The sequence below is a fragment of the Mustelus asterias genome, chromosome 9, assembly GCF_964213995.1.
Source record: "Mustelus asterias chromosome 9, sMusAst1.hap1.1, whole genome shotgun sequence".
Classification (NCBI taxonomy): domain Eukaryota; kingdom Metazoa; phylum Chordata; class Chondrichthyes; order Carcharhiniformes; family Triakidae; genus Mustelus; species Mustelus asterias.
Window position 1 is genome coordinate 9,568,203 of NC_135809.1, and position 26,147 is coordinate 9,594,349.

The 26,147-nt window shown below is 46.4% G+C and overlaps 2 protein-coding genes across 3 annotated transcripts in view; one reads left to right on the forward strand and one right to left on the reverse strand.

Moving 5' to 3' along the window:
- The window catches only part of stab2 (stabilin 2), a 169,324-nt gene extending 159,125 nt beyond the window's left edge, over positions 1-10,199 (forward strand). For both annotated transcript variants that reach the window (XM_078219673.1, XM_078219674.1), the window contains 4 exons: positions 1,825-2,091; positions 5,337-5,474; positions 6,450-6,563; positions 9,289-10,199. In XM_078219673.1, the coding sequence (XP_078075799.1) occupies positions 1,825-2,091; positions 5,337-5,474; positions 6,450-6,563; positions 9,289-9,330 (561 nt within the window). In that variant the 3' untranslated portion in view covers positions 9,331-10,199. The remainder of the gene's footprint in view (positions 1-1,824; positions 2,092-5,336; positions 5,475-6,449; positions 6,564-9,288) is intronic.
- A 4,831-nt stretch (positions 10,200-15,030) lies between these two features.
- Positions 15,031-26,147, reverse strand: part of nt5dc3 (5'-nucleotidase domain containing 3) — a 30,589-nt gene continuing 19,472 nt past the window's right edge. The window contains exons 11-14 of the mRNA XM_078219652.1: positions 24,416-24,502; positions 22,477-22,617; positions 19,260-19,324; positions 15,031-17,940 (exon numbers count right to left, since the gene is read on the reverse strand). Coding sequence (XP_078075778.1) covers positions 17,679-17,940; positions 19,260-19,324; positions 22,477-22,617; positions 24,416-24,502 — 555 coding nt within the window. The 3' untranslated portion in view covers positions 15,031-17,678. The remainder of the gene's footprint in view (positions 17,941-19,259; positions 19,325-22,476; positions 22,618-24,415; positions 24,503-26,147) is intronic.

Consider the following 26,147-nt stretch of genomic DNA (forward strand, 5'->3'; position numbering starts at 1 on the left):
CCTAAAAGCCACTCAGTTCAAGGACAGTTAGGGATGGGCAACAAATGCTGGGCCAGCCAGTGATGCCCACATTCCAAAATTAATAAGAAGACAGAATGCCACATCACTCACCACTGTCAAATGTGTACCAAGTATTGCATCGTTCACACACATAGAATTGTGAGGAAATATGCACGACGCAAGCTCAGTGTCTGTGCTGGAAAACATGACTGTTTCTGACTTCTGGAACCACAAGACATTACAGGCTGGGGGGAACAATAGTCACATTCACCAGTGGGAAATGAAGAGAAATGATCATTTTCTATCCATTGTCTGTAACACCCAACAGTTCATGTTTCCAAAAAATCTAACCAGAATTCCAAATGGATTTTCTATTGTGGGTACACAATATTCACCAATAACCCCCATTTGTTCAAACCCTCAATGGAACTTGCTGATCCTGTTGAATACTTTTCCACCTTTTCGAAGAATTTATTCTTCGGACATGCGTGTCACTGAGATGGACGGCATTTATTGCCAATCCCAGCATGCCCAGCAAGTGGTTTGATACAACTGAGTGGCTTGCTTTGCCTCTTCAGAGGGCAGTTAACGGTGAACCATATTGGCACAGTGTGGCACGGTGGCACAGTGGTTAGCACTGTTGCCTCACAGCGCCAGGGACCCGGGTTCAATTCCAGGCCTCGGGTGACTATCTGTGTGGAGGTTGCACATTCTCCCCGTGTCTGTGTGGGTTTCCTCCGGGTGCTCCGGTTTCCTCCCACAATCCAAAGATGTGTAGGTTAGGTGGATTGGCCATGCTAAATTGCCCTTTAGTGTCCCAAGATGTGCAGGTTAGGTAGATTGGCCATGCTAAATTGCCCCTTAGTGTCCCAAGATGTGCAGGTTAGGTGGATTGGCCATGCTAAATTGCCCTTTAGTGTCCCAAGATGTGCAGGTTAGGTAGATTGGCCATGCTAAATTGCCCCTTAGTGTCCCAAGATGTGCAGGTTAGGTGGATTGGCCATGCTAAATTGCCCTTTAGTGTCCCAAAATGTGTAAATTAGGGGGATTAGTAGGGTAAGATGCTCTGTCAGAGAGGCATTGCAGACTCAATGGGCTAAATGGCCTCCTTCTGCACTGTGGAGATTATTTGCTCCGTGCTGGTAAGGGACTGGAGTCACACACAAGCAAAAGCTAAGTTTAGGCAACAGCTTGCCTTCCTGAAAGGGATATTAATGAACCAGCTGTGTTTTTATAACAGTTTCTCAGTTTCGCAATCACATTTTTACTGACAACAGCTTTAATTATCGGATTTTATTCGAAACGATTTCAAATTCTCAAACTGCCCTGGGTGGGATTTGAACTCTCTGGTTATTAGACCAGATTATTAACATACTAGCATTACTGTTGTCACATAGGGGAGCGATGGCCTAGTGGTATTATCACTAGACTATTAATCTAGAAACTCAGCTAATGTTCTGGAGACCCGGGTTCAAATCCCGCTGCAGCAAATGGTGGAATTTGAATTCAATAAAAAAAAAATCTGGGATTAAGAATCTACTGCTAACCATAAAACCATTGTCAATTGTCGGAAAAACCCATCTGGTTCACTCATGTCCTTTAGGGAAGGAAATCTGCTGTCCTTACCTGGTCTGGCCTACATGTGACTCCAGAGCCACAACAATGTGGTTGACTCTCAACTGCCCTCCAAAGGCAACTAGGGCTGGGTAATAAATGCTGGCCAGCCAGTGACACCCATGTCCCATGAATGAATAACATCATGCAAGAGGGATCCAAAGGTGGGCGTGTTGACCAAACGCTAACACATATTGTTTTTATTCACAGATATTGTCCGGACGGGATATCGAGTACCACTTTTCGAATCACAGTACCTTCTTGTATCACACAATGGAAAATGGAACTCTCATCCTGAGCAAGATTGGCCACACCCTGCTCGTAACCGTGGCGACAAACCCCCTCCCTCTGAGTCCAGAGTTCAGACAGCAGATTGGAAAACTAGTGAATGAACGACCAATTGTAGCCTGGGACATAGTTGCATCAAACGGCATCATTCACGCCATTGGCAAGCCTTTACAAGCACCTCCGGAACCAGTAAGCCCCAGCACAGTTTCATCACCTTACAACGTAAATAAGGAAAGCATTTCATGGTGGCACGGTGGCACTGTGGTTAGCACTGCTGCCTCACAGCGCCAGGGACCCTGGTTCAATTTCCAGCTTGGGTCACTGTCTGTGTGGAGTTTGCACGTTCTCCCCATGTCTGCGTGGGTTTCCTCCAGGTGCTGCGGTTTCCTCCCACAGTCCGACGATATACGGATTAAGTTGATTGGCCATGGTAAATTGCCCCTTAGTGTCAGGGGGATTAGCAGGGTAAATATGTGGGGTTAGGGGGATAGGGCCTGGGTGGGATTGTTGTCGGCGCAGGCTCGATGGGCCGAATGGTCTCCTTCTGCACTGTAGGATTCTATGATTCATGTACGATTAGAATTTTAGGGTTTTTCCTGTTGTGTTCATTCATGGGACGTGGAGGTGGTTAGCGAGGCCGGCATTTTACTGCCCATCTCCTGTTTTCGGCGAGAAAGTAGGAGTGAACTCCCTGTAATTTTCTTTGTTCTTTGTTCTTGAATCACTGCAGTCCATGTGGTAAAGGGCTGTGAAGTCAGGTGAGGAGATCCAGGGTTTTGGCTCTGCCACGGTGAAGGTTCGGTGATAGGTGTCCAAATCGGGGTAATGTGTGACTTTGAGGGGAGCCTGGAGGTGATGGTGTTTCCGTGTACCTGCTGTCCTTCCAGATAGTAGCGGTCTTGGGATTGGAAGATGCTGATGAAAGTGTTTTGGCGTCTCACTAAATTGCCCCTCAGTGTCCAAAGATGTATGGGTTAGGTGGATTGGCCATGCTAAATTGCCCCTTAGTGTCCAAAGATGTGCAGGTTAGGTGGATTGGCCATGCTAAATTTCCCCTTAGTGTCCAAAGATGTGTGGGTTAGGTGGATTGGCCATGCTAAATTGCCCCTCAGTGTCCAAAGATGTATGGGTTAGGTGGATTGGCCATGCTAAATTGCCCCTTAGTGTCCAAAGATGTGCAGGTTAGGTGGATTGGCCATGCTAAATTGCCTTTAGTGTCCGAAGATGTGTGGGTTAGGTGGATTGGCCATGCTAAATTGCCCCTTAGTGTCCAAAAATGTGTGGTTAGGTGGATTGGCCATGCTAAATTGTACCTTAGTGTCCCAAGATGTACAGGTTAGGGGAATTAGTGGGGTAAATGTGTGGAGGTTATGGGGAAAGGGCAGGCGGTGGGCTTGGGAAAGATGCTCTGTCGGAGAGTCGCTGCAGACTCAATGGGCCGAATGGCCTCCTTCTGCACTGATCCACTATGGATCCCTCTGGCTGACTGGGGTGCCCCAAATTTACACTATCCTCCACTCACTGTATTATGTGGAGAAATAATCCTGCTCTTATTGGGGGGCTCTGCTGTGGCTTTGGGAATGAGGTTACAGGACAGTCATGAACACCTTGGGCAATGAAAGCTGTTGAAACGGGAATGCCATGTGAAAATCAAACGTTGCTGAGAGTCGGACTTTCAGGGTGAGGAGGAAGAATGCTGCTTTTATCGGGAGAGTTTGCCTTAGTTTCGGTCAAGGTTCAGATGCTCTGATTTTTAAACGACTAATCCCAACATCCAACTCATTGGCTGAAAGCAGTGCCATTAATCACTTCATTGTTGTTATTTGTTGACCTATTTGAGCCTAATGATTTGGAAAAGAGATCTTGCCTTCTGTTCCAGGTTCAGAATTCCGAAATTAGAAAACCAAACAAGGTCAGCATCTGTTGTTGTAAAATCCACAAATTAATGGGAACATGATTCAGACTTTCCCTTTGGTCTCCTGGTGGGATATCCGAGGGCCCAATTAAGCCGAGGGGCATGGACAAGTTGGGCCAAAGAGCCTGTTTCCATGCTGTAAACCTCTATGACTCTACGGCTCTATGAGGTGCTTCACGACTGCTTTATACAAATAAAAGCTTAATTCTTTGATGTTTTAGTTTCTCTCGAGACCCCCCATGGATCTGTACTCAGGTAACAGAAAGTCTAAAATGATAAGGGAGTCACCTACACAAGGAGTGTTCCTCCCACTCCCTACCCACCACTTTCACATTCCTACTCCATTTGAAAGCTTCCAGCTTCACTCAGTACTCAGTTCCAGTGTTGAGCGTTATTGTCACTTACTGAATGTGGAAAACATTTTCATAGAGTAGAAACATAGAATCCTACAGTGCAGAAGGAGGCCATTTGGCCCATCAAGCCTGCACTGACAACAATCCCACCCAGGCCCTATCCCCATAACCCCATGTATTTACCCTGCTAATTCCCCTGACACTAAGGGGCAATTTGCCGTGGCCAATCAACCTAATATGCACAATGGCGCAGTAGTTAGCACTGCTGCCTCACAGCTCCAGGGACCTGGGTTCGATTCCTGGCTTGGGTCACTGTCTGTGTGGAGTCTACACGTTCTCCCCGTGTCTGCGTGGGTTTCCTCCGGCTGCTCTGGTTTCATCCCACGGTCCAAAGATGTGTAGATAGGTGGATTGGCCGTGCTAAATTGCCCCTTAGGGTCAGGGGGATTAGCAGGGTAAATATGTGGGGTTAGGGGGATAGGGCCTGGGTGGGATTGTTGTTGGTGCAGGCTTGATGGGCCAAATGGCCTCCTTCTGCACTGTAGGATTCTATGATTCTACTCTATGATCTTTGGAGTGTCGGAGGAAACCGGAGCACCCAGAGGAAACCCATGCAGACATGGGGAAGACACGCACCTGAGGCTGGAATTGAACCCGGCTCCCTGGCGCTGTGAGGCAGCAGTGCCAACCACTGTGTCACCCATTTTCATCGCATCACCATTGACCACCCTGCCGACAGCTAGCTGCCTGAGCCCTCCCCTCCCTAAACCTTTCAACTCTCACTCGCCCTTCAAGTTGCACCTTTAGAAACCTTCGATGACCCATCTCAAGGTCATCTGTCGTAATACCTCCTTATAAGGTCAAATTTAACAGCTGCCGCTCCAGTGAAGCATCTCAGGACAATTTTATCGTGTTTAAGGAGCTGTATAAATCCAAGATATGGAGATGCTGGCGTTGGACTGGGGTGGACACAGTGAGAAGTCTCACAACACCAGGTTAAAGTCCAACTCACCTAATGAGGGAGCAGCGCTCCCAAAGCTCATGATTCGAAATAAACCTGTTGGATTTTAACCTGGTGTTGTGTGATTTCTTACTGTATAAATCCAAGTTATTGTTACTGTAGCTCTCTATGAAAATCTAACTACTTATTTTCTGTCTTCTACCAGGTTAAATCTCACGTTGTACACACTGGAGCAGGGATAGGGATTTCCTTCACCTGTGCCTTAGTAATAGCTGCTTTGGCCGCCGCTGTATATTATTACTACAACCACAGAAGGGGACCCTTCAGCTTCCAATATTTCAAGGTATCTCATCCACAATTTGAAACGCCTCAGAAATGATGCCCCTTCACCCTTGGGCTCCGATAATTTTTTCATGGGATACGAGTGTCGCTGGCAAGGCCGGCATTTGTTGTCAACTCTTATTTGCGTTCAGGGGCAGTTAAATATCAATTACATTGCTTTGGGGTCTGGAGTCACCTGTAGGTGAAACCAGGAAAGGGTGGCAGATTTCCTTCCCTAAAGAGCATTAGTGAACCGGATGGAACGTAGGAGCAGTCGTAGGCCATTCAGCCCCTTAACTCCTCCATTGATCACAACTGATCTTCTGGGGGCGGAATTCTCCCATCTCATCCTGAATTATGCTGGGTGTTTTGCCGAGTTAGCAGGAAGTGTCGACAGAGTCAATGGATGGGAGGCTGGTTTGCGTGATGGATTGGGCTACATTTACGACCTTTTGTAGTTCCTTGCGGTCTTGGGCAGAGCAGGAGCCCAGACCAAGCTGTGATACAACCAAAAAGAATGCTTTCTATGGTGCATCTGTAAAAGTTGGTGAGGGCCATAGCGGACGTGCCAAATTTTCTGAGTCTTCTGAGAAAGTAGAGGCATTGGTGGGCTTTCTTAACTATAGTGTCGGCATGGGGGGACCAGGACAGGTTGTTGGTGATCTGGACACCTAAAAAACATGAAGCTCTCGACCCTTTCTACTTCATCCCCATTGATGTAGACAGGGGCATGCCCTCCACTACTCCTGAAGTCAATGACTATCTCCTTCGTTTTGTTGACATTGACATATCACAGGATATACCCATATCCTTCGATGTCTTTGGTATCTAGAAATCTATTGACCTCTACTTTAAACATACTCAATGACTGAGTGTGAGACAGACTAACTTTTTGCTAACTTAAGGTGTAATGACCTGAGTAGCTGGAGGATTGGGGATGTCGTGTACCCAGCTTTCGCTCAGGGTATTTGAAATGTTTTCCCGTTTACTTTTACAGTCCGAAGAAGGAGAAGGTGTGTCCTCGTTCGAGGACTCAACCCCCAGCAGGTTCAGTAACCCGATGTACAACAAGTTCACATCCTCCGCAGACAGTGGCGAAGACCCCTTCTCTGTAAGTTGTTTGCTGACAAAGTCTGGTTGGCAATTGTTCTGGGGACACGGTTTCAAATCCCACCATGGCAGGTGGTGGAATTTGAATTCAATTTTTTTTTTAAATCTGGAATTAAAAGCTACTGATGACCATGAAGCCATTGGTGATTGTCAGAAAAACCTATCTAGTTCACCAATGTCCTTTAGGGAAGGAAATCTGCCATCCTTACCTGGCCTGGCCTACATGTTACTCCAGAGCCACAGCAATGTGGTTGACTCTCAACTGCCCTCGGGCAACTATAGATGGGGAATAAATAAATGCTGGTCAGTCAGCGACGCCCATGTCCCATGAACGAATAATAAAAAAAACATTGCCTCGACCCCTCAAATTTTGTACACCTCATTTAATTTTACCCAGAGCCTCCTCAGTTCTAAGAAAACCAACCCAAGCCTATCCAATCTCTCAATATTCTTGGAAATCTCCTCTACAGTCTCTCCAGAGAAATTATGTCCTTTCTATAATGTGGTGATCAGAACTGTACACAAAGTTCCAGCTATGGCCTCACCAGCATTTTATACAATTCCATCATTACATCCCTGTTTTTGTATCCAAGATTTTATCCAATAATGGGAAGCATTTCCATATGTTATCTTGACCACCTTGACAACCTCAATGCAAAATGGCGGAGATGAATGGTAGTGAGATTAGCAAAGTGGCTCCAGAAAAGAGTTTCACAAACAATAGCCACTTGTGATATTAACTCCAATGATTCAAGATAGTAGAATTATATTAAGAAGGAACCAAATATTCCAGTGCTAAAGACGCAAAGTAATGTAAGTTTCAGCACAATTTCTACCTACGTCCGATCCATTGAATTCCATCCGTCTTGGAGGATCTCAGTTTCTACCGACCTGGTTGCAGATGCTTCAACACCATCATTACCTCAAGTCATAGAGGTTTACAGCATGCAAACAGGTCCTTCGGCCCAACTTGTCCATGCTGCCCTTTTTTTTTAACCATTAAGCTAATCCCAATTGCCCGCATTTGGCCCATATCCCTCTATATCCATCTTACCCATGTAATTGTCTAAATGCTTTTTAAAAGACAAAATTGTACCCGCCTCTACTACTGCCTCTGGCAGCTTGTTCCAGACACTCACCACCCTCTGTGTGAAAAAATTGCCGCTCTGGATCCTTTTATATCTCTCCCCTCTCACCTTAAACCTATGGCCTCCAATTTTAGACTCCCCTACCTTCAGGAAAAGATGTTGACGATCTAACATGTGAAGAATGTCACCTTCTATTGTGTTATATTACACAAGATAGAGCACAGAAACAGGCTATTTGGCCAAACTGGTGTATGCCAGAGTCTATGCTTCACATGCGCTCCACCCACATTATTTCATCTAACCCTATCAATATGGCCTATTCCTTTCTCCACTTACCCAGTTCCTTCACATCTACAGAAGCACAGTGCCTAGCACTGCTGTCTTACAGTGCCAGGGACCCGGATTCAATTCCCGGCTCGGGTCACTGTCTGTGCGGAGTCTGCACGTTCTCCCCATGTCTGCATGGGTTTCCTCCAGGTGCTCTGGTTTCCTCCCACGGTCCGAAAGACTGTACTGGTTAGGTACATTGGCCATGCTAAATTGCCCCTTACTGTCCAAATATGTGCTGGTTAGGTGCATCGATTTGATTTGATTTATTATTGTCACATGTATTAACGTACAGTGAAAAGTATTGTTTCTTGCGTACCATACAGACAAAGCATACCGTTCATAGAGAAGGAAATGAGACAGTGCAGAATGTGGTGTTACAGTCATAGCCAGGGTGTAGAGAAAGATCAACTTAATGCGAGGTAGGTCCATTCAAAAGTCTGACAGCAGCAGGGAAGAAGCTGTTCTTGAGTCGATTGGTACGTGACCTCAGACTTTTGTATCTTTTTCCCGACGGAAAAAGGTTCATTGTCCATGCTAAATTGCCCCTTACTGTCCAACGATGTGCTGGTTAGGTGCATTGGCCATGCTAAATTCTCCCTCAGTGTGCCCGAACAGGTGCCGGAGTGTGGTGACTCGGGGATTTTCACAGTAACTTCATTGCAGTGTTAATGTAAAAATTTGTGACACTAATAAATAAACTTTAAACTTAATTGCTACAACCACTCCCTATGGCAATGGATTTTAGTTAGAAATGTTTTTTGCGTGGATTCTTTATTGGATTTATCAGTGGCCTCCTCATAATTCCGTGCTCCAGTTTTGGACAGTCCCACATGTCAACTTCATATCCAAGAACAACGAAGGAATTTGATCAAGTAAAGACTTCTATTAGCTCACTCTTCAACCTTCTCTTTTCGGTCTTTTCTGATTGTTATAACCCCTTGAGTGAATGCGGAAAAGTGATCGAGAATTCTGCAGCTTCCATCAACTGGATAATGCTGTGGCCATTTTAACAAGGACACTCCTGCTCCTCTTGCAAATAGTCCCATGCAATCATTAGGTTCTGTCTGAGAGTTTAACCCCTCCTCTGAAAAACCATGCCTCGCCTGCGTTGATGTGTCTCCCTGGATGATGGGGGAGAATGCAAGCTTAATGACCTGCCGACTCAGAATGAGAGAGTGCTCCTCCCCACTGAACCACGGCTGATACCTACTGCAGTCCTGCTACAAGCAAAGCTATAGCTGTCACGTGTGGAGAGGAAGCTACAGTTGATAGTTTTATTGCAGTAATTACCTGTTTAATTTTCCACAGGATGAACATCGCCTGGCAACAGATAACGATTGTGACCAATAGCAACGCTGTCAACATTCTGTGTGTCTATTGTTACCAGATTTTGAACACTAAAGGTTTGATGGTGATTGTAAGTTCTGTTGAATGGAATGGGATTCTGATCCATCTCATGTGAACTATGGGACCTTCAGGTGGTGGCCATCCAGTCACGGACCGATGAAAATCAAATCTATATTTTACACACATTATAGTCTTCTTTGAAGAAAAAAACCAAGTTAACTGGGAGTAGTGACTTTAAGATTGTAATATTTAGCTGACTATTTTAATCTATTAAAGTGGAGGTATTCAAACAAAATTGTCTGAAAGCTCATGCTTGTAAGAAACCTTTGGAAAATATTGTTAAAGTTTTAAAGTTTAAAGTTAAAGTTTATTTATCGGTGTCACAAGTAGGCTTACATTAACACTGCAGTGAAGTTACTGTGAAAATCCCCAAGTCGCCACACTCCGGCAGAACCCGGGACATCATTGGACACTAAGGGACATCATTGGACACTAAGGGACAACTTACCATGGCCAATCCACCCTAACCGTCACATCTTTGGACTGGGAAGAAATCGGAGCACCCGGAGGAAACCCACGCAGACATGGGGGGGAATGTGCAAACCCCAACCAGTCACCCAAGGCCGGAATTGAACCCGGGTCCCTGGCACTGTGAGACAGCAGGGCTAACCTCTGTGCCACCCAGACACCTAGGACAATTAGTGTAAACAGGACTACCCTTCTGGGGTTAAACACCAATCTCCCAGACACTGCTTTGAGAAAACAATCAGATACACCACAGGAGTAATGAACGAAGATTTTTCTTCACTTTTTTTTCAATCTTTCTGTTTGTTGGAATGATTAAAATATTACAGGTGGCAAAAATTGTTGAACGGACACATCAAGGATTGTGTAATTTGGTAACAAAGAACCTGTTCATTCTCCAATTGGTGCAAGAGGAAGGTTGCACCACAAGATCGACATGTTAGGTGACCAATAGCAGGCGCGTGAGAGCGTGTGATGGAACCTCCAGAAAGGCATCCAAGCTGTGTTGGCAATGCCCAACACTCCCCACCCCCACCCACCTCTCTCCCACCGACCCCCAATCCCCACCTCTGCCCCCTCCCCTCCCCCCCCCTCTCCCCCCTCTTAATTGGGAGCGGATGGACAACCCAGAGCTTGTTCCCATGAACCACATCCAAAGCTGGCCATGCCATAATCTGCTGGAGGTTTTAATTTGTACGGGAAACGTAATTGAAAAGGTCTTTCTTTTAAGTATCGTTTTGTCAATTTGTTCGTGGGAGAAAAGCACATTCAGGACCTTCCACTGAAGGGTGACTGGTGAAGGGTAAAAAAAGTAGTTGTTAATTCTCTTTCTGTGTCAAACACAGGAGCTGGAGTGAGAATGCAGAATGGAATACAAATGCCGGTTCATTCATGAGAAGGCAACAGGGAGGGGAAAAAAAAGACCCTTCTTTGCTAAATACTGTGTTATGAAGGCTGTTTCATGTTGGCACAGTGGTTAGCACTGCTGCCTCACAGTTCCTGGGTTCAATTCCCAGCTTAGAATCATAGAAACCCTACAGTGCAGAAGAAGGCCATTCGGCCCATCGAGTCTGCACCGACCACAATCCCACCCAGGCCCTATTCCCGTAACCCCAGGTATTTACCCGGCTAATCCCCCTGACACTAAGGGTCAATTTAGCACGGCCAATCAACCTAACCCGCACACCTTTATAGTGTGGGAGGAAACCGGAGCACCCGGAGGAAACCCACGCAGACGCGGGGAGAATGTGCAAACTCCACACAGACGGTGACCCAAACCGGGAATCAAACCTGGGTCCCTGGCGCTGTGAGGCTGCAGTGTTAACCACTGTGCCAGCGTGCCGCCCAGCTTGAGTCACTGTGCAGAGTCTGCCTGTTCTCCCCGTGTCTGTGTGGGTTTCCTCCGGGTGCTCCGGTTTCCTCCCACAGTCTGAAAGGCGTGCTGGTTAGGTGCATTGGCCGTGCTAAATTCTCCCTCAGTGTACCCAAACAGGTGCCGGAGTGTGGTGACTAAGGGATTTTCACAGTAACTTCATTGCAGTGATAATATAAGCCGACTTGTGACAGTAATAAATAAACTTTAAATAATAAATAAACAAATGTCAAAGCTTCTTTGCAATCAGTATTTTACGAATCACTCGTAAATGGGTGAATTTAAGGTATTGAAGTCCCCGCCATTGTTATGGTCCTCGTACATTTCCTTTATTATTAACACAGCATACAGAAAAACACACGTCAAATATATTGTAAAAACTTACATAATAGACACACCAACCTACAAACAATTAGACTTCATGGTTTACAGAACACCTTTCCACAGCAAACATCAGAACCACACTGAAACTACACTTGATCTAGGTATTTGACATAGTGTAACCCTTTACTCCAAAATAAATTGCAAAGCAAAGCACATTGGGGAAGGAAAAAACAGGTATTTAATTATCTGCAATTAACTCATTGGTGCAGAGGAGCATAATCGATTTGCATAATGTTTAAAAATATAAAGATATTCTCAGTGTAGCCTCTCCGATTTCATTGCGTAAACTCTGCTTAAATTCTTTGAATATAAATTCGAAGTCTCTGATAATTAAAATCAATTGTATCCCATGTGTGAATAACACACATTCCCTAATAAAAAACAGGTTAACAGGTAAATGGGTTAAAGGGATATGGGGAGCAGGTGGGGAGGTGGATTTGAGACCGGGGAGATCAGCACGGTGGCACAGTGGTTAGCACTGCTGCCTCACAGCACCAGGGAGATCTGGGTTCAATTTCGGCCTCGGGTGACCGTCTGTGTGGAGTTTGTACATTCTCCCCGTGTCTGCGTGGGTTTCCTCCCACACTCCAAAGACGTGTGGGTTAGGTTGATTGGTCATGGTAAATTGACCCTTAATGTCAGGGGGAATTAGGAAGGTAAATGTGTGGGGTTACGGGGATAGGACAGGACCTGGGTGGGATTGTTGTAGGTGCAGGTTCGATGGGCCAAAGGGCCTCCTTCTGCACTGTAGGGATTCTACGATTCCATGATCTGATTGAATGGTGGAGCAGGCTCGAAGGGCTGAACTTGCCGACTCCTGCTCCGAATTCCTATGTTCCTCTAATCATCTCAAATTCTGTAACATCTTTTTCATAAAGCACACCTATCAGATTTCAGAAGTAGAGACCCATAATTAAAAATCTCAAATAGTTTTAAGTGCTGAATAATCTGATTTTTACCTTGCAAATTTGGAAAAAAGCACAATTGGAATTCCTTCAAAACGTCAAGTTAAGATCATCTTGATCAGAATGCATCGGGGGAGCTGAAAGTGGAATATCCCTGATTATTCCATTCACTAAATTATAGAATCATTTGAGACCACTCATCGTCAAAATTGATTTTCAATTCAGTTCAATTGCGAATGAGGTTAAGAGTTTTGTGGGAAAATTTCAAATTTGTGGATACGGGGGATTAACTTTCCCTGAACTCCCTGAACAGTTCAAAACCACAGGTGGAGGCCTCCAAGGGTGGCGCAGTGGCTCAGTGCTTAGCACTGCTGCCTCACAGCACCAGGGACCCGGATTCAATTCCAGACTTCGGTCACTGCCTGTGTGGAGTCTGCACATTCTCCCCGTGTCTGTGTGGGTTTTCTCCGGGTGCTCCGGTTTCCTCCCACAGTCCAAAGATATGCGGGTTAGGCGGGTTGGCCATGCTAAATTGTCCCTTAGTGTTCCACGATGTATAGCTTAGAGGGATTAGTGGGGTAAATGTGCAGGGTTACGGTGGGGAGCTTGGGTACCAGAAGGATGTGGATGCTTTGGAGAGAGTGCAGAAGAGGTTTACCAGGATGTTGCCTGGTCTGGAGGGTATTAGCTATGAGGAGAGGTTGGATAAATTCGGTTTGTTCTCACTGGAACGATGGAGGTTGAGGGGCGACCTAATAGAGGTTTACAAGATGATGAGTGGCATGGACCGAGTGGATAGTCAGCTGCTCTTTCCTACGGTAGAAAAGTCAAGTACTAGGGGACTAGGTCAAGTACTAGTCAAGAACTAGGTTTAAGGAGCGTGGGGAAAAGTTTAGAGGAGATGTGCGAGGCAAGTTTTTTACACGGAGGGTGGTGAATGTCTGGAACATGCTGCCCAGGGAGGTGGTGGGAGCAGAAACGATAGTGGCATTTAAGGAGCATCTAGGCGAATTCATGAATAGGATGGGAATGGAAGGATGGGACTCCGTAAGTGCGTATGGTTTTAGTTTAGGCAGGCATCATGATCAGCACAGGCTTGGAGGACCGAAGGGCCTGTTCCTGTGCTGTACTTTTCTTAAGATGGTGCAGACTCAATGGGCCGAATGGCCTCCTTCTGCACTGTAGGGATTCTATGATTCTAAGAACATACATGCAGTTTATCATTAAATAAAATCTCACAATGCGCTGTTCTCCATCCAGTGACAGTAATGGACAAGGACTGCCTGCTGAAGGTCCCGTTGGAGACACAGGATACTCAAAAAAGCAATTCTGCGCCACCCCCGCCCCTCTTGTGTGAACACTTCTACTTTTTTTAATTGGATCAACAAGCAAAATAATCTATCAAAAGTTTCAGAGAGAATGTGAAATCACAGGTGGACAGGGTGGTGAAGAAGGCATTCGGCATGCTTGGTTTCATTGGTAAGAACATTGACTACAGGAGTTGGGACGTCTTGTTGAAGTTGTACAAGACATTGGCAAGGCCACACTTGGAATACTGTGTGCAATTCTGGTCATCCTATTATAGAAAGGATATTATTAAACTAGAAAGAGTGCAGAAGAGATTTACTAGGATGCTACTGGAACTTGATGGTTTGAATTATAAGGAGAGGCTGGATAGACTGGGACTTTTTTCTCTGGAGCGTAAAAGGCTGAGGGGTGATCTTATAGAGGTCTATAAAATAATGAGGGGCATAGATCAGCTAGATAGTCAATATCTTTTCCCAAAGGTAGGGGAGTCTAAAACTAGAGGGCATGGGTTTAAGGTGAGAGGGGAGAGATACAAAAGGGGCCAGAGGGGCAATCTTTTCACACAGAGGGTGGTGAGTGTCTGGAACAAGCTGCCAGAAGTAGTAGTAGAGGCAGGTACAATTTTGAATTTAAAAAGCATTTAAATAGTTACATGGGTAAGATGGGTCTAGAGGGATGTGGGCCAAACGCAGGCAATTGGGACTAGCTAGGTGGTTAAAAAAAAGGGGTGGCATTGACAAGTTGGGCCGAAGGGCCTGTTTCCATGCTGTAAACCTCTACGACTCTAGAACACTTAACACCCAAAATCACAAGAAACAAAGAAAACATACCAAATTAAGTAAGATTATTTCTCCTGTCAACTACACATTCCAATCGCTGCACTGCCTACTGGGCACAGAAGGCTTTAGCAATTTTAAAGCAATTACTGCAGTACCAAAAGTTGCTGATTTGGGACTCAGGTTCAGATCCAGCCTGAACCAGTACAAATGAAAGTCTCCTTCCTCAGCCAGGGGCAACTTTCCTCAGCTGAAATTAAGATTCAATAGTTCCAGCCCAGTTTCTGGGGGACCACAGACCCGGGGACAAAACTATCACCAATTCAACCACTTGGGACGACGCACGTGTGGCTGAAGGAGGAATGGTGATAGCTCAGTGACCTTGGAGAATGTGTAGGTATGGGTGAACTTCTAAGCATTTTCAATGTAAATTGGGGCTGGGGGGCAGTTTCAGTGATGCTATGAGCCTCAAGGGGAATATACTTCTTCCTTGGAGCAGGGTAGGTTAAGGGGAACTTTGATGGAGATGGTCAAAATTATTAGAAGTTTTGATAAAGCAAGCAGGAAGTTTTCATGGCAGGAAGGTCACTCATTGGAGGACACAGCTCCAAGATAATTGGCAAAAGAATCAGAGGGGGAGATGGTTTTTTTAGTGGTTTTTTTTAGGTTTTTTAGCTACTAATTATTACGACTTGGAACGCACTGACTGGAAGAGTGACTGATGGCAGAAGTGTCACGGGTAACATTCAAAAGGGAATTGGATAGCTACTTGAGAAGGCAAAATGTACCTAGGAAGCACATTCACAAAATATACTTGATAATTTCTCTCTCAGAGCAGGGAGTGAGTCTAATTCGGTCAAAGTGTGCCGGTACAATGAACCAAAATGGCTGTCTCCTTGACGATTCTGTAAAATTATCAGTCAACCTTTCAGTCTTGAACTGTACACCTATTTTTCAAAGCTTTTCTTTACAAGGTTGATGCTGCTGTTACATTTTAAAACTTACGCCAGATGATTAACATTGTGAACAAAGCATTGGCGAGAATTCTCCGGCCGTTCGCGCTCCTTCGCCGCTGCCAGCGAGGATGGAGAATTTGGCGCTCGGCCAAGTCTCCGTTCACTGCAGCGGGACTGGAGAATCCCAGTGGCGTGAACGGCCAGAGAATTCCACACATGGGGGGAGTTTTCCCACCCCGCCTGCCACAGCGGGGAGGCAGACAATACAAAGGTCCGTTGACCTTGGGTGGGATTTTCCGGTCTTGGGGCGAGCGTGGCTGGAAAATCCCTTCCGTAGTATTACATAACTTGACCAGCGAGCTCAAGCGTATTTCTGAAGGAATGTTGTGCACTCCATCAAGCGCGACACCAAAAGGATAATACATTTTGTATCCAATAGTAACAAGCTAACTACTAAGTGTCAGCCAATTTGTTTTTACATTTGATGTGATATGCTGGACTGATATCCAAAGAGAAAACAAGCATCAACTGTGCAAAAAACTGTTTGAGGCAATTTAGGACAAAGGTGAGTTGGATCAAGCACATTCCATCAAATGGTGGTCTACACACCTTGTTGAATAAGGAGCCATGATAGAGAAGCTTTGGGATATTCCAACAATCAGGCCACAGAATGTCCAAGCACTATGTCTCACACTGGCTGGTGCCAAGACCTTAAATATTTTTATGCCAGCCCCTCCATCTCAGCTCACGCTTTGACTCAAACTTACCGTGCCACCCTCCCAGCATGCCTCAGTTAGTGACACAGCTTGCAATGTCTGGATCCTTCCCTCCCCCAAACCCTCTTCACCTGACAACTTCCTTCCTCACTTTCAATGCCCTCCTTTTTCATCGTGTTTTCAATCGATTCTCCTAATCAGTCTATTGCCTCAGGCGCTAACTGTTTTACACATTTGCTTCAGGAACTTGTTAAAGAGCTTTGTTTTTTTCTCTTTGTTCTTGCATGGGGATGCGTGCGTCGCATTTGTTGCCCATCCCTGTTTGCCCCTCAGAGGGCAGTTAAGAGTCAACCACATTGCGGTGGGTCTGGAGTTACATTTAGGAATATATCCCCTTCGAAAGAGCATTAGTAAACCGGATAGGGTTTTACCCACAATTGATGACACTTTCATGGTCACCATTACTGAGACTAGCTTTCAAATCTAATTTCTTTTTTTAATTTTTCAAATTCCACTACCTTTCCTAGTGGGATTTGAACTCTCATTTCCAGAGCATTAACCCAGACCTCTGAGCTATCAATCAGTGATATTACCACCACACTGCTGCCATCTCCCCATCGACATATAAAAAAAGCCTATGACCTATGCAAACAAATCTCGCCAACACTGTTGTACAAAACTTACATTTGCGTAAACAGGAATGAGTCTACAATACTGTCTAAATAGAATTTGGCAAAGATGTCTTTATGAGGAATTTCCCCAACACTGCACTTGCTGATATATGTCTAGCACACTTTAGAGTTAATATTGAGAGCGAGTGTTGTGGGTGACCTGCCCTCAAGTCAGTCTCTATATACACTATGTGTTGACATAAATAGTTCTGCAGGAACACCTCCTGTCCATACATAATAAGTGACCTCAATTCTCCATAACACTAACACAAACCATCGTGCTCCATGAGCAAGTCCGGCGCACTGGGAGCGGATACCTGTTTCCGGTCAGGTGTGCGTCCAGGACATTTTCACTTCCAAATCCCAGTACTTCTCCACCTCTGCCTCGCAAAGAAGATTTATCAGCCCAAGACTCAACCCAACAAACGTCGAGACATGCAAACAGGCGGAGCGCGGCAATGGGGCAAACCAACCCATTGACGAAGCAGCCTGAACCACAGGCCCCCGCGTCGCTCGGTGAGAAATGAAATTTTGGCAGCAACCTTTCACATTCACCGCAGAAGAAGACATAAAAGCTTAGCTGGTCACACACTCTAGAAATGTTCAACCGTAGCATGGAGTCACAGCCACTAAAAGCCCAGATACGATAAGAGACTTACAAAACAATGAAAGCAAAGTTTGAACTGTTTGTGTTGAGTTGATGCGTTTAGATTGGGTTTAGAATGCCTTGGCAGCGGCTCATTTAATGTGAGCCTGCCCCTCGATGTCAGATAGCTTGGAGGGGCTGGCATAGACCTGGTCTGACCAGAGTGAAGCTTCGTGCTGCAGTGGCGTCCTCCGAGGATAGAAGGTATTGTGCAGATTGTAGTTCAAGATGCAGCTCAGGGACGCCATGTATATATCGGCAAAGCGCGAGAGACGTCGCGAGAAGTAGGTAGGATTGTGGTGGGTTCGGAAAATACTCCCAAACTGCGGGTTAAAGATGGTCTTGGTCAATTCCCTGAAATGTGAAAGTAAAGGAGTCGTCAGCACACAGAACACAAATGAATACAACTCAAACCAGGAAGCGCCGTGAGATAGTAAATGCATTTGAGCTGACGCCACCCATTGTAAAAGAGGTTTGCCTACCATTAGAAATGCAATTACTAATTCCAATCTTCCTATTCCTTCCTATTCCCTCTCCTCCACCCCCTACCCTGGTCCAAGCTTCACTCCAGAGAACTTGAACACAAGATCAAGGCTGGCACTGCCAGTGGGGAGGCGATGGCCCAGTGGTATTATCGCTGGACTATTAATCCAGAAACTCAGCTAATGTTCTGGGGACCCGGGTTCGAATCCCGCCACAGCAGCTGGTGGAATTTGAATTCAAAGAACAAAGAACAAAGAACAGTACAGCACAGGAAACAGGCCCTTCAAGCCTGTGCCGCTCCTTGGTCCAACTAGACCAATCGTTTGTATCCCTCCATTCCCAGGCTGCTCATGTGACTATCCAGGTAAGTCTTAAACGATGTCAGCGTGCCTGCCTCCACCACCCTACTTGGCAGCGCATTCCAGGCCCCCACCACCCTCTGTGTAAAAAACGTCCCTCTGATGTCTGAGTTATACTTCGCCCCTCTCAGCTTGAGCCCGTGACCCCGCGTGATCGTCACCTCCGACCTGGGAAAAAGCTTCCCACTGTTCACCCTATCTATACCCTTCATAATCTTGTATACCTCTATTAGATCTCCCCTCATTCTCCGTCTTTCCAAGGAGAACAACCCCAGTCTACCCAATCTCTCCTCATAGCTAAGACCCTCCATACCAGGCAACATCCTGGTAAACCTTCTCTGCACTCTCTCCAATGCCTCCACGTCCTTCTGGTAGTGCGGCGACCAGAACTGGACGCAGTACTCCAAATGTGGCCTAACCAGCGTTCTATACAGCTGCATCATCAGACTCCAGCTTTTATACTCTATACCCCGTCCTATAAAGGCAAGCATACCATATGCCTTCTTCACCACCTTCTCCACCTGTGTTGCCACCTTCAAGGATTTGTGGACTTGCACACCTAGGTCCCTCTGTGTTTCTATACTCCTGATGACTCTGCCATTTATTGTATAACTCCTCCCTACATTATTTCTTCCAAAATGCATCACTTCGCATTTATCCGGATTAAACTCCATCTGCCACCTCTCCGCCCAATTTTCCAGCCTATCTATATCCTGCTGTATTCAGTTAAAAAAAAATCTGAAATTAAGAATCTACTGGTGATTGTGCTCAGCCTGTGTGTGAATGATGGTGACACATACTCACTTGTACAGTGGGTTGTCACATACTCACCGTAACTCGCTTCTCTCCTTGATCCATTCTTGTAGCACCATCCGAGATTCTGCATCTTCATAGACCTAAAACAATCAAAGAAAAACCCGGTTCACCAAATGCCGACAAGGGGGAGATGAATGTGCGCTGGGGGTGGGTTAGCAAAACAAAAACACAACTGCTTAAACACCGGTGTCTGTCGTAGCACCCCATGTGATGGAGATACGTTTTAAGTTTAATTTCTGTGAAAAATGTTAGCAAGGAGAACAAAGAACAGTACAGCACAGGAACAGGCCCTTCGGCCCTCCAAGCCTGCGCCAACCATGATGCCTGCCCAAACTAAAACTGTGGGCCTGATCTTACCATTTTCAGTCTAAGTGTCGAATCTCGGCAAAAATTTGGGAAAATATTTCAAAATATGGATGGGGGGATATATATATTATGAAATATTTTCCAAAGACAGTCCAAAGATGTGCGGGTTAGGTTGATTGACCATGCTAAAATTGCCCTTCGTGTCCTGAGATGCATAGATTAGAGGGATTAATGGGTAAATATGTAGGGATCTGGGGGTAGGGCCTGGGTGGGATTGTGGTCGGTGCAGACTCGATGGGCCGAATGGCCTCGTTCTGTACTATAGGGTTTCTACGATTCTTCCAGGAGTTAGTCTGATCAGCCGGCCAACACTGATGCACAACCAACCTTAGTCCCTATGTAACCACCCCACCCCACTGTCCCCTTGTAGCCACCCCACCCCACTGTCCCCTTGTAGCCACCCCACCCCACTGTCCCCTTGTAACCACCCCACCCCGGCATCCCCTTGTAGTTACCCCACCCCACCTCGCCGTCCCCTTGTACCCACCCCACCCCACCGTCCCCTTGTACCCACCCCACCCCGCCGTCCCCTTGTAGTTACCCCACCCCACTGTCCCCTTGTACCCACCCCACCCCACCGTCCCCTTGTACCCACCCCACCCCGCCGTCCCCTTGTAGTTACCCCACCCCACCGGGAAACCCGCGGTGGAGATGGGCTGCCAGCGGGAGCAGAGAATCTGCCACTGGCGAGCAGCTGGAGAATTCCAGCCCATATCAATGGCGCTATATAAATGCAAGTTGTGTGGTTGTTAACTACTGCTCTTAACTTTCAGCAGTGAGTTGAGTGTTTAATGGGTAATTTCATGAAACAGAGGAGGTTCAGCACGGGATGACATTTTTTGCAAAGTTAATGGCAGAACGAAACAACTCGTTCAGCAACTTGTGGCGATTGAGAATTTATCTATCCCGCTGTTAGTAAGAGTGGTTCTCATGCAGACACTGATTTATCAGCAAGTTCCAGGCTACTGCATCTTACTCATTTCAAAACCCATTAGCATTCAGAAGCCCTGCACACCGAAAATATAATAGACCGACGTGCAGGCGGATGTTCCTAGAACTGCGGAGTGCATACTTGAGTAGGGGAAGGCTGCAAAGAAATAGAAAACTTCCTGTGACAACAAAAGAATTGTTTGTGAAAACCGCAGCACGAAATCTCAAGCTCTATTCCCGCACTGGCAGCATCACTGTTGCAGCATAGAATCATCGAATCCCTACAGTGCAGAAGGAGGCCATTCAGCCCATCAAGTCTGTACCAACTACAATCCCACTCAGGCTCTATCCCCGCAACCCTCATCTACCCTGACGCTGGGGTCAATTTAGCATGGCCAATCAACCTAATCTTTGGACTTAGTACACTAATTGCACTTAATACACCAATAGCACTAAAGCTATTTCAACAATGGCGGCCAGCAGAATGTCAGCCTGTAACCACCAATGATGTTGAACAGACTAAAGCCACAACAAGCCTAGAGGAAGGAGTCACATAGTTAACTTGTATCCTACCTACAATTTATACAACTCCACAACAAAAACTCCTTTCCATGGCAACAGTGGCACAGTGGTTAGCGCTGCTACCTCACAGCGTCAGGGACCCGGCTTGGGTGACTGCTGTGTGGAGTTTGCACATTCTCCCCGTGTCTGCGTGGGTTTCCTCCGGGTGCTCCAGGTTTCCTCCCACACGCCAAAGGTGTGCAGGTTAGGTTCATTGGCCATGGAAAATTGCCCCTTCGTGTCAGGGGGATTAGCTAGGGTAAATATGTGGGGTTGTGGAAGTGGGGCCTGGGTGGGATTGTGGTCGCTGCAGACTCAATGGGCCGAATGGCCTCCTTCTGCACTGTAGGGATTCTATGATTCCTCGGAAATGCAGCCAGTTCAGAGTGTCTGTGACTAAAATGCATTTGAAGATCACCTTACTGATCATGCACAATTATTCCAGATGACAGAACTAGCCGATAGGCTACTCATAATCAAAACGGATTTTCAATTCACTTGGATTCAAGTAACCTAATTTCAAATCGGCAATCAAGTCTGATCTCCCACAGACTGCACCTGTCTCAGTTTGAAGGAATGATAGAAACTGAATCTGAAATCGATTATGTCGGCATTCAAACACAAACACGGTAATGTCTTCAACTCCGGTTTCCTCCCACAGTCCAAAGATGTGCGGGTTAGGTGGATTGACCCTACTGTCAGGGGATTAGCGGGGTAAATATGTGGGGTTATGGGAATAGGGGGCGGCACGGTAGCACAGTGGCTAGCACTGCTGCTTCACAGCTCCAGGGACCTGGGTTCGATTCCCGGCTTGGGTCACTGTCTGTGTGGAGTTTGCACATTCTCCTCGTGTCTGCGTGGGTTTCCTCCGGGTGCTCCGGTTTCCTCCCACAGTCCAAAGATGTGCGGGTTAAGTTGATTGGCCATGCTAAAACATTGCCCTTAGTGTCCTGGGATGCGTAGGTTAGAGGGATTAGTGGGTAAATATGTAAGGATATGGGGATAGGGCCTGGGTGGGATTGTGGTCGGTGCAGTCTCGATGGGCCGAATGGCCTCTTTCTGTGCTGTAGGGTTTCTAAGATGCTAAGATTTCTAAGAATAGGGCCTGGGTGGGATTGTGGTCGGTGCAGGCACGATGGGCCGAATGGCCTCTTTCTGCACTGTAGGGATTCTATGATTCGGTTCCATGGTTCCATATTTCATTAACTGAATGTAAATTCCACCAGCTGCCGTGGTGGGATTTGAACCTGTGTCCCTCGCGGCATTCGCCTGGGGCCTCTGGATGACTAGTTCAGTGACGTTGCCACTGGCCACCAAACGCTTTTTCACCACCTGATCTGCATAAATGCAGCACCGGTAGACGGGACAGACTGACCTGCATGCGTTCGAGGAGTCCTGTCAGTCCCTGCAGCCACACCACCACCTGGTTGTACTGCTCCGTATTCATGGTTTTTATCTCTGATCGTAGCTCTGGAATAATCGCACCTGTCCTCCAACCGTGCTTCAGCGTCAGGTCCTTTCGTGACAGGAAGGACATTGGTTAGTTACGCTCAGCGAAGTTATACATGTGGAATTGCAAATAAAATGCCTTTTCTCTGATCTGAAGAATTTTATTGCATTTGTAATCTCAAACAAAATCGTCATGTGATCACACAAAAATAATGCCAGCAACACGAGAAACTTGATTAATAAACATTTTAAATCAATTCAGGATATCTGATGTTGGAGAATGAAACCATAAATGAGGTACAGATAAAACATAAGAGGGCAAGGCAAAATCTCAACGTACTTCACTTGAATTAAATGAGGGGCGGCGCAGCGGGTTCGCGCTGCTGCCTCACAACTCCAGGGACCCGGGTTCAATTCCCAGCCTGGGTCACCGTCGGTGTGGAGTTTGCACATTCTCCCCGTGTCTGCGTGGGTTTCCTCCGGGTGCTCCGGTTTCCTCCCTCAGTCCAAAGATGTGCGGGTTAGGTTGATTGGCCGTGCTAAAATTGCCCCTTAGTGTCCCGGGATGTGTAGGTTAGGGGGGATTAGCGGTGCAAACATGAGGGGTTATGGGGATAGGACATAGGGATTCTCTTCCAGAGAGTCGAAGCAGGCCTCTTGGGCCGAATATCCTCCTTCTGCACTGTAGGGGTTCTGTGATTCTATTCTATATGTTCCTGCCTCTTTCTGCTCTCTTCATTCCTACCCCAGCAAAAAATATCTGATCCCGGGTGTACGTGACAGAGTTAAAAAGCACATTAAAATAAATGCCATTCTATTTTGTATAGTGTCAAAATATGTACATAACATAGGATATTTCTGCCTTACTGGTGGTGGCTCATTGATGAGACTTGTGTGCTTAAACTTGGAGTTTAGAAGAGTGAGGGGTGACCTTATTCAAAGATATAAAGACCAAGGTGGCATCGGAGCGAGGCGACTTCTTGCAAGCTGTTCCCAGCATGCCTACAAATTCTTTTACTCTCGTTCTATGCTTCTCAAACTTCATTCTAACTCTTTTAAACTCTCTAACAATGCCCTACACCCTAGCAATGAGTGTAACACTACATTCTGCACTCTCGTTTCCTTCTCTATGAACGGTATGCTTTGTCTGTGTAGCGCGCAAGAAACAATACTTTTCACTGTAACAATAATAAATCAAATCAAATCAAAAATAACAGATCCTGAGGGGGCGTGACAGGGTAGATGGTGAGATATTTTCACTAGTGGGAGAGTCTTGTACAAGGGGACATCGCTACAAGCTAAAGGGCCACTCATTTAAAACTGAGGTGTGTAGAAATTCCTTCTGGCAGAGGGTGGTGAATCTCTGGAATTCTCTGCCCCAAAGGACGAGGGAGGCTGGATCATTAGCAGTATTTAAAGTGGAGGTGGATATATATTTGATAGATCGAGGAATAGAGGGGCTCTGGGGAAATGGCACAGAAAAGGAGCTGAGGCCGGCATAGATCAGCCATGATGGTATTGAATGGTGGGACAGGCTCGAGGGGCCTGGTGGCCTATTCCTGTTCCCATTTCCTGTGTTCCTGTGTAAACATGAACACTTTATTGGGAGGCTTTAACTATTTAGAATTCCAAGGTATGGTCATAAATGGTGTCTCCACCATGCATGAAAGCTGCTTATTCACAGTTTTTAGATTGTCCTCAGGGTCTCTTACCAGGTGACTACATACATCATACCGTGGGCGGTGCCACTCTCCAAACCCACATTAACCCCTTCTCTGCTGAGCACCTTTACATTATAACGCATGCAGTCACATCGAGAACGCAAACACCTTAATCAACTCAAACGATAACACATTTACACTTACAGCTAGATCACTGTAAATGTGATCCCCAAAGTAAAGCACTTTCGAGCCAGTCCAGCCGGTGAGTTTTAAAAATTCATACAAGTTGCCCTGGGGTAAAAACAAATCACAAGATTAAAATACAAAGAACAAAGAACAAAGAACAATACAGCACAGGAACAGGCCCTTCGGCCCTCCAAGCCCGCGCCGCTCCCCGGTCCAGGATTGAATCCTGAATCCAGGATCCCCGCCCAATTTTCCAGCCTATCTACATACTAATATCCTATCCACCGAGCTGTCCCTCACAGCTACGATGCTTTGTTCATCACAACCTATTAACTCACCCCCACCCCCCCATTCCAGACCATGTGATCTCCAGGGAGAGGCGAAAACCCCAGGGCCAATATGGGGAAAAAAAAATCTGGGAAATTCCTCTCCGACCCCCTGAGGCGATCGAAACGAGTCCAGGAGATCACACTGGCCCTGATCGGAAAATGCTTCCCAACCCTATTCATTTCCACTTCCACGAACACCATATGAATTCCCTGCCCCTGAGACAGGTTCCCATACAGCACAGACTAAAGACCAAGGCTCACCCAATTCCCCCCCACCTCCCACTTCCCCACCCCAAAATAAATGGTCACTTTGGAAATAAATATTGATAAAGATGTAAACACTGACTCAGAGATATTAAACAAGGATGTAGAACCATTCGCAAGTGGGAACCAGGAAATAGGAGATGCTACAAAGAGTAGCACTGAACACTGCATCACTCTGAACTGATACAACATAACCTCACAAGGAACAGGCTAGAATCTGCAGGGTGCAGGCTGGGAACTTTGAAAATGAGATCAAGTAGCTGTGTTATCAAAAACAGAAAATGCTGGAAAATCTCAGCAGGTCTGACGGCATCTGTGGAGAGAGAATCTGTGGATGACCCTTCACCAGCCAGAGTCGAAAACGTTGGCTCCATTCTCTCCCCACTGATGCTGTCGGACCTGCTGAGATTTTCCAGCATTTTCTGTTTTTCTTTCAGATTCCAGCATCCGCAGTGTTTAAAGTAAAGTTAAAGATTCTCCGACCTCGCTCGCAGCCGGGATTCTCCCGTCCCGCTGCACTGAACGGAGATGTGGCTGAGCGTCAAATCTTCCGTTCCCGCTGGCAGCAGTGGCGGGGCGTGAAGGGGCGGAAAATTCCAGCCGTAATTCCTCGCTGCCATCAACTCACTCTTAAATGTTAAGACATGGGTAAAATTCACCTGAACTCATTATGCCGTAAATCAGTCGCTCAGCCTTAGAAACCGTGAGTGTTCCCGCAGCGTTCAATCCTAAAACATGAAACCTAAAGGGGGAACTTTCCCGTCCCATCTGCCATGGGAATCGGAGTGGAGGGTGGTGGGGGAGGGGGGACATGCAAAGGTCCGTTGACCTCAGGCAGGATTTTCCAGTTTTGGGTGGCCGTAAAAGCCCGCCCAAAGTTTATTTATTAGTCACAAGTAGGCTTACATTAACACTGCAACGAAATTACTGTGAAAATCCCCTAGTCGCCACACTCCGGCGCCTGTTCGGGTTCACTGAGGGAGAATTTAGCACGGCCAATGCACCCTAACCAGCACATCTTTGGACTGTGGGAGGAAACCGGAGCACCCGGAGGAAACCCACGCAGAAAACGTGCAGACTCCGCACAGACAGTGACCCAAGCCGGGAATCGAACCCGGGACCCTGGCGCTGTGAGGCAGCAGTGCTGACCCACTGTG